The following is a 9053-nucleotide window of genomic DNA, read 5'->3' on the forward strand; positions in this document are numbered from 1 at the left end:
CTTTTTAGTAATTCTCCCAAATTTAAAGAGAAACAGGAATTTCTTACTTTGATATATCTATCACTTTTCAATTATGTATGGACTGACAATTTGTTATTGAAAAAAGAAAAACAAAGAGAGCCATTATCCATCATCAATTCTTGCATTTAATTAAAAGACATTACAAATCAATCGCAAATTGGTACAAAACCGTTACTAAACTATTATAAAACATTACGAAACCATTATGGATTAATGACGGATGAAAATCATTACAAATTCATAACAGTAAAAAATCATTACACAAACATTTGCCACGATATTACAACAATACATATAAGGTAATGACGATGGTCTTAACTAGGGAATGGAGTGGCAACAGCAAGGAGATGGACTTTTCTGTGGATGGTAAGACCAGTGCATTCGGTCATGTCCAAATCCTCCGCTTTCAGACCCTCGGGCAGTGCCCAATCGAACTTGTTCACCAGATTTGCCAAGACAAGTTCGTTGGTCGCCATCGCGAATGACGTACCGGGGCAACCCCTCCTCCCAGCACCGAAAGGAATCAGCTCGAAATCCTGTCCCTTGAAGTCCACCGAGCTGTTCAAGAATCTCTCCGGCTTGAACTTGTCCGGCTCGTCCCACGTGCTGGGGTCCCTCCCGATGGTCCACGCATTCAAGATCACCATAGTCCCCGCTGCGATGTCGTAGCCTTGGATTTTGACGTCCCGGGTCGACAGTCGTGGGACGAGGAGCGGGATCGGAGGGTGTAGGCGGAGAGTCTCTTTGAGGACTGCTCGCAAGTAATGCATTTTCTCCAAGTCCGCATGGGTTATGTTAGGCTTGCCGTTGGCGATTTTGCGAACCTCAGTTTGGAGAATGTTCACGGCACGAGGGTGCCTTAAGAGCTCGGTCATTGCCCACTCCAGGACAGTGTACGTTGTATCAGTTCCACCAGCAAATACATCCTGCACAAGCACAAGCACAAGCATAAGGGTACTTGATAATCAATCGTCATGGATAACTAATGATGCTTATCGCTTCATTCAGTTATGACTCATAAATACTCTTTCAAACACGAGTCACAACTGAATGAAGGGATATATATATAGAGAGAGACTTATAAATTTTACTATGACTTAAAAAATTAATATCTAAAATTGTGAGATATTTCCAAATTAACGAGAACTTATCATATAAAATTGTAATTTGTACTTTAGAATTCTCTTAATTAAGTCATCAACTCGGTTACCCGACTAATTAGTGTTATATGATTTGTAGGGTAGAAACATGAACATCATCCATAATTAAGTTAAACTAAATGTAAGTATAGTTTATATTTGTGATTCATTTATAAACAATTGGTTGGAGAAAATTTTCTTCAAAAAGTACAGTGGACAATATTGTTGTTGGGGTTTATTCTAAGTCGGTTGTGGAAAAAATTAGTGATCAATTTATAGATATGAGAGAAAACTTCATATCAATTTATAGATACGAGAGAAAGCTTTGGGATGAAATAGCCTCAAGACCATCCAATAATTATCATGAAAGAAAAAAATTTGATTGCATGAGATCGTTGGTGGAGAAAAGAGGGAGCTTACCAAGACGAGTGCTTTGATGCTATCCGCACCAAAAGCAAAACCAACAGTTTTGTCCTTCTCAATGTCCAGCAAAACGTCCACAAAGTCTCTCCTATCTTCACCTCCGCCGCCGATGCTCTTCTCCTCCATCTTCCTCCGATGCTCCTCCACCACCTCATCGAGGAACTGGTCGAACTCCCTCGCGACCCGCTCCACTTTGCGTCTAGACCAGTTAGCTTGTTGATCCACCCAAGGCTCGGAATGAAGTCCCCAACGTTAAAAATGCCCAGCAACCCCATCATATCCGCTAACAGTCCCTTGAACTTCTTGCCCTGCGTGCCTTCGCTGTATTTCCTCCCCAGAGCCGTCCGGCATATGATGTCGTTCGTCAACGACGCACACAAGTCGCTCAGGTCCACCGAGCGATGCTGCTTGATCTTGTCCATCAACAGAGAGATCTCCTCTTCTCGGACCGTCTGAAACGAGTGGACCCTCTTGTTGCTCAGCAGCTGGAGCACGCAGATGCTCCTCATTTGCCTCCAGTACTCGCCATACGGCGCCAGAGACACGTCCTTGCGGTGGTACAAAAGTCTCTCGGACAGGGTTGACCTGAGTCGAAGAAATGACATGAATCGGCACAAGGTCAATGTCCATATCTGTAGTCCACCGTGACCTTCTCCATCATAAATGCCAGAAGATATAACTCTTAACAGAGAATTAAGATGCATGAACATGGGTTGACAGGCTTAGCCTTATACCTGGGTCGGTCGGAGAAAATGAGGTCGTGGGTCTTCAAGATGTCCCGTGCACAGTCGGCGGAAGATACGACGAGGACGGGCGCGCTTCCGAAGTGGAGCATCATCAAGGGGCCATAGCGTCTCGACAGGGCTTGGAGCGAGCGGTGAGGGTGATCACTGAGCTGGTGGAGGTTCCCGATGATAGGGAGCTTCGGCGGTGATGGCGGAAGGTGAAGGTTAGTAGCGGCGGCAGAGGAGAAGAGGAAGCGGAGGCATTTGAAGGTGAGGAAGGTGATGAAGAGGACGAGTGTGATTGAGGTCAGCGAGGGCGTGAAGGAGAGTAGCGGTGACACGTTGAAGCTGAACATCGCCGGTGGTGACGGTGTTTTTTCGCTGTTTCTGCGTCTCGAGTGAATCCCTATCTTTTAGGGGTTGTGAAGACGAGGGGTGGAGGGACTGGGAACGAACATGTGGATTTATATTGCTCGTGCGACTGTGGAACTCCACCTGAATTTTCATAAGCAGAATGTCAGGAAACTTCCCATCTTGTTCACTTGCCATGAGAGAGAATTGACTCGTTCGCCTTCTGTAATTTTGAATGAACAGCCTTCCTAAGGGTAAACAGATATTTGCTATTATTTTGCCTTGACCACTATACATGACCTACAACGTTTTCTTCCGGATGCGACAAATATATGGATTTTGTTATCATTATTGGTAGATCGATTTTGTAATCATCCTATAAATATCTACTTTTTTGGGCCAACTAGTCCATCTTTGACGAAACCTCTTATAATTTTTACCAGTAAGTTTTTATAGTTTGAAAGCAAGTATTTTGAAAGGAACCCGTGAATATCCACACGTCCATTTTCACATAACTTACATATATCCCTCAACATCATCCTTGGCGTGTCAAGCTAGAAATGGAATTATTACTCGCCGACAATAAGTGACCGGCTAGAGGCAAGGGCAGGTGAAGTCGACCTCCCTAACCATTGGGGAGGGTCGGTCTCGCCCGGCCCTTGCTGAGGCTTGACCTTACCGTGGCTAGCAAGGTTAAGGCTCACCCTCACTTCTCGTCGTTTGCCTTCTTAAGGCTAGAGGGAGGAGGAAAAAAAAAACATAAAGAAAAAAAAATATTAAAATTAAAAAATATTTTAATATTATTAAAATTTGTGCATGTCAATACTGGCCACATTATATAAGATGGTTAATGTTTACATCAGCAATTTCCGGTCAAAATTGGCCAGAGTTATTGAATTGACATACTGCAAAATGTTTATAACTTAATTAGCACAATTACAATAACTTTAGGATTATTTTGCTAATTTTCCCATTATTAATGATCTTGTTAGTTTTGTCTAAAGAAAAAAAAATAGCCGAAAGAAGGAGGAGTCGCAATTCATTTGGCCACGAACGAAATGGACAAAAACCAAATACAAATCGACTTTATTTTGCCTGATCTTGCGACCCCACTTCATATTGATTGGGGGGTTCATGAGCCGTGTCATTATGATTTGGGAAATGGATCGAGACATGTCAAATTGTGTTAACTTTTAAGTTGGTATTGCCTTCATATCATATAGGATTGTAGTTTCTCTCTCTTTGTAAATTATCTGTGCTCTGATCTCGTTGGAAATTCACTCGTACGCTCAAAATTTAGTGAACAAGATTCATTTAAAGCTGAAATTTTTATTCGTTTGCCCTAAATGCTGATCCGTTTTCATTAAATATCTCATAGAGGGTTTCTCAAGATGATCAACACGGTTGTCAGCAAAAATTATAGTTACAGTCGGTTTTACAGGATAGAGACCATGGATCACGACGGTGTTCTAGTATAGAAGCTGTTTGAAATGGTGATGGAATAAAATTAAAAATTGTCATGTCTCTCTCTTTCATCTTCACGATAACACCATGCAATATTATTTTGGGGATTTTGGTCTCTTTTCTCCGTTTATAACCAACAATGTGAAGTTCAGAAAATTAGAACATACACCGCCAATATAAAGAAAACTTCACACAGACGGTTTAATCCACCCTAAATTTGAGGATTTGAGCTACCTAATCCCTCACTAAACATCAAATCCAAGGTGGATTAGACCGCGTGATTAGATATTATTTTTCCTTTCTTATAGTCTTTGCCGCGTTGATCTGATATTTTGTCGCCAAGTACCTGTCGTTTTGCGTATAATCCCTCCCCAAATCTCGGGATTATGGCAATCGCAGGGTCTGCAGGTCTGCAAAGTTCTCGTACTGCTCATGTACCCTATTCCACCCTATGGACAAGGAAGCAAGGACAAAAAGGCTCGACTTGGACTCGATCTTGCCTCCTCCACGCTCTACTAAATCAGTCAAACATGGAGTCCCCAGACATCCTTGAAAATTAACGCGCATTATCGAATAATTAAAGTTGCAAAAGGATCAAATTAGGGTTTAATCTCTCTGTTTCGCGGTTCTTGCGGACAGATTAACCTACCATTGGCTGCGTTTGGTTGAGCTTTGGGGAATACGTAATTTCTCCCAATTTTTTTTGGCTTAAGGTGTATTTATTCGAAGCATCCCAGTCTTTTTTCCCCTTGTCACCGTTACTGTTACATGGTATTCGAATCCCCTGTCCGGCGTCAATACTAATAGTAATCATTGCGTACTCTTTCTATTTGTCAATTAACCGTGCAAAGAAAATGAAAGAATAAATCGTATTTCTAATTTTATAGGAGATGTTGAGAAGGCGTACCTAGTACACAATGAAGTAATTGTTGTTTTGCAAGACCATAATAAAAACGTCATTTTTTTGTCTTCTAAATAAATATGATATTGAGATTTTTTTTCCCAAAGCGTGATTAGTTTCTGACATCGCTTCCGGCTCTAGGCCTTTTATTAAATAGTCCTAGTAAAGCCCAAGATGGAATATTTTTTTTCTTGAAACGAGACCTAACGTGACATAAAGACTCCTTTACAACTCACTGATTAGCTCAAATCAAATGATGCAATCTCATATATATGAAGCGACATGAAGGGTTAAGTGCAATGCTTACTGCTAGATTATAGAGATCACTTGCGTCAGATACTTAAGAGAAATTCGTGCTTCAATGTGGCCGAATGATATATGATTGGACTAACTTACGTGTAAAATATCAAATGAATCAAGTTTCAAGCAAGTTGGGGTCTTCCAGAGGAAGTCGTGTTCAAAATACTAAAAGGTGTTCGGCAAATCAGAGAGTGGGTCTCTTAATTTTTCTACGTTCTTGTTGAGTCCAATGCCCACAGCACTTTACGTGACATCCCAAAATTTGGCCCTTGATTCGAATATATGAAATGGCCGTTTTGTTAAAGTGCTTATGGTTAATTTACTCTGAGCTGGCCACCCATGAGTTAACTAATCTATTAGGTGGAACCGTTAAGTTAAACGAAACTAAGGAGTGGCCAATAATACAATACAACGACAAGCTAGATGGCCAATAATACAACATGGATGGCCCGACTAAGCATAAGGCCTTTTTGCAACAAAATTGTGATGCATATTCTCATGGAGGTGAGAACAAAGCAAACTACAAGGACGAGGTGCTATGCCGCCATTCTAAAATCTCTAACATCAAATAGAGATGTTGAAGAGGAGGAGGAAGAGGATTAGCTCATGGTGTTTACAAACGAACACGACTTTATTATCGAAGGCTAGTGTAGGGAAACAAATTCATAAAAACGATCCGATACTCAATCGAGCACCAAAAACTAACATGGAAAACGTGCCCAGAAAAACATGTTACACCGATCAAAATGTATATCACATAGTCGAACATACCTTAGTTTTCACAAATTAAGCACCGTTGTTGCAGTTTTATGAGAAATTTTAGGAAGTCCCGATTCTGTTCGTGAAGAGGCACGTATTGTTTCTTGGGGGAAAACTAAGAGAACGTAGAACAAAGAAAACGTATTTCCCTTTTCTCAAAAACGCTATTTTTCAAATAACACAACTGCCTAGATATTCTCCCCCTCCCATTTTTTTTAATCTTTATTTTACAGTAACTGCACTCTTCCATGGGCCCTTCACTTACGGGCCGGGTTTTGGCCCAACATGGGTGGATGGGCTTAAATAAGCTTATCAAATATTAAAAAAAAAAAAAAAATCCATCATCTTTCACTCACATATGGTAGGTCGAACAAAACTCTCTTTTTCTCCCTGCAATATTCATAATGGTGAATAATCCGTGCAACCAACATACTTTAAGAGCTCGTTATCTTACATCTGTTAGGAATATATAACAACTCATAATGGGCATAACATTTTTTAGTAAATTTAGTATGTAGTACCTTAGATCGATCAATCACATTTATATCTTTCTTAATCTCTCTTTAACAATGATATATTGTATTCACAATTATGATTATAAAAAAAAAAATTATAATTGGTCGACCAATAAATACAAAATTAGAATATGATTTTCCAAAATCGATCTTCCTCTTTCCTTGAAACTCTCAATTTCAATTTGACTTGTTTTTTTTAGAAATGTCCAATTTGATCAAATCAATTCATGATCATTGGCAACATTCTAAGATAATAAACACTGAATTGAAATCTTGAGAATAAGTAAGAGTCATGATGGCACTTAATTGATGAACTCTTTTCCTCAAGAGTCTCACACTGCATAAAAGTTGAAATCAAAACTTTTGTCACTCTTGTTGGTCGTCTCATACATATATAGTATTAAATATGTATTACGGTATTAACTCATTTCCTATAAAGCATATGTCTACACGTTCAATACTGTACAAATGATAGTTCAGACATATCTAATTTTAGCTTGAGTTCACGTGTTTACTCTTTCACGAAATTCATCAGAAATTGCATCTAGTATCATAGGCAGATAAAGTAAAATATGTGAATTATTTTACTTTCAGACATAATATATATTATGTCATCATCTTAACATTTAGTTAATGTGATATATATTTTAAACTTGAGCTCTCGATTATCACCTAGATAATAAGCTTAAAAATCGCATCATCTCTATTTATCATATAATAAATAGAGGCGATTACCCGTGTGAGTGAACCAATCTTTTATCTATTCGACATACTTTTTTAATTTTGTATAATGCATTAAGCATTAAGATATATAAACATTAAACAAAGACTCATAGGTATTAATAATGAAAACATGAATTCATTAAATGTGAATACTTAAGGGAAATTACAATATTCAGTACATCAACCTTTACGTAATCCTAGATATTTCACATGGCTACAGAACACATCTCTAGGTTTTGACTTCATCATAGGATCTGCTATAATTCTATGCGTACATATGTACTGTAACTACATACATTTTCGTGCAACCATATCTTTGATAAAATTATACTTTATATTTATATGTTTAGTCTTGCCATGATATTTTGGATCTTTTGTGTATGCTATCATTGCTTGGCTATCATAGTTAACCAACAATGAGTTTGCAACATTCTCAATAACACGTAAATGATCCAAAAATCTCTTAAGCCAAACACCTTGTATTGCTCTTAATAATACTACGAACTCAACTTCCATCGTGAGCAAGGCTATACACATTTGTTTCTTACTACTTCAATATATGATGCCATTATTCAGAAAGAAAACAAATCCAACGGTAGATTTTCTTTCATCTAAATGTCCCCCCAATTAGCATCTGAATAGCCTTTAAGTCGCAGATCATTTCCTTAGTAACTCAGCGTAAAATCAATAGTTTCCTTCAGACACCTCAGTATTCTTTTAACGGCTTTCCAATGTACTTGACCTGGATTAGATTAGTATATACTCACCATTCCAACTGAAAAACATATGTCAGGTCTTGTACACATCATTGCATAAGCTTCCAACAGCACTAGCATAAGAAACATGTTACGTTTGTCCCTTCTGTTGTGGAATCTTTGGACACATCCTATGGCTCAATCATTCACCTTTTGTAATAGGAGTGTTTATGGTTTTACAATCTTGCGTACAAAATCGTTTAAGAACCTTATTTATATATGTTTCTTGCAAAAAAGATAATGATCTCTTCGAACGATCTCTTGAAATCTTAACTCCAAGAATGTATGTTACCTCACCCATGTCTTTCATCTTAAAGTTGGAAGATAACCAACTCTTGACAGTATTAACAAACTCCATATTATTTCCGACAATCAGTATATCATCGACATATAAAGATATAATCACAAATTGATCTTTGGATTTTTTTTTATATATATACAAAATGATCCTCATCAATCATTGTAAAATCATATGTCATTATGTTATTATAAAAACGTATATACTATTATTTCAATGACTGCTTCAGGCCATATATCAATTTCAAAAGTTGACATACCTTTTGTTCTTGACTTTTCAAAATGAAACGGACAGGTTGTTCTATATATGTATATTTCTTCTTTTATTTCTCCATTAAGAAAAATAGTACTTACATTCATTTGATGTAACTCAAGATCCATACTTGTTATTATTGCCAAAATAATGTGAATCGAGTTAAATCTCATCATAAGAAAAAGTATTTCCTCATAATCAATTCCTCCTGTTGATTATACCTCTTCGTTATAAGATGAGTCTTATATATTTCTATTATATCATTAACTTTACGCTTTATTTTGAGAACCGACTTGTTCCCAATAGCTTTGTGTCCTTTCGGAAGATCAATCAATTCCTAAACATGGTTTGATTTCATTGACTCAATTTCCTCTTCCATTGCATGCATCCATTTTTCCTTATTAGGGAAATTTATAGCCTCATTTAT

The 9053-nt window shown here is 37.9% G+C and overlaps 1 protein-coding gene across 1 annotated transcript; it reads right to left on the bottom strand.

The window, feature by feature from the left end:
* Nucleotides 1-213: 213 nt before the first annotated feature.
* Nucleotides 214-2786, bottom strand: LOC104417581 (cytochrome P450 736A117). Its single transcript, XM_010028835.3, is given in 4 exon segments — nt 214-947; nt 1581-1774; nt 1777-2168; nt 2318-2786. Coding segments are annotated over 4 exon segments (1545 nt in total). The 5' UTR covers nt 2665-2786; the 3' UTR covers nt 214-335.
* Nucleotides 2787-9053: the final 6267 nt, after the last annotated feature.

The sequence above is a fragment of the Eucalyptus grandis genome, chromosome 2 (genome assembly GCF_016545825.1).
Source record: "Eucalyptus grandis isolate ANBG69807.140 chromosome 2, ASM1654582v1, whole genome shotgun sequence".
Lineage (NCBI taxonomy): Eukaryota > Viridiplantae > Streptophyta > Magnoliopsida > Myrtales > Myrtaceae > Eucalyptus > Eucalyptus grandis.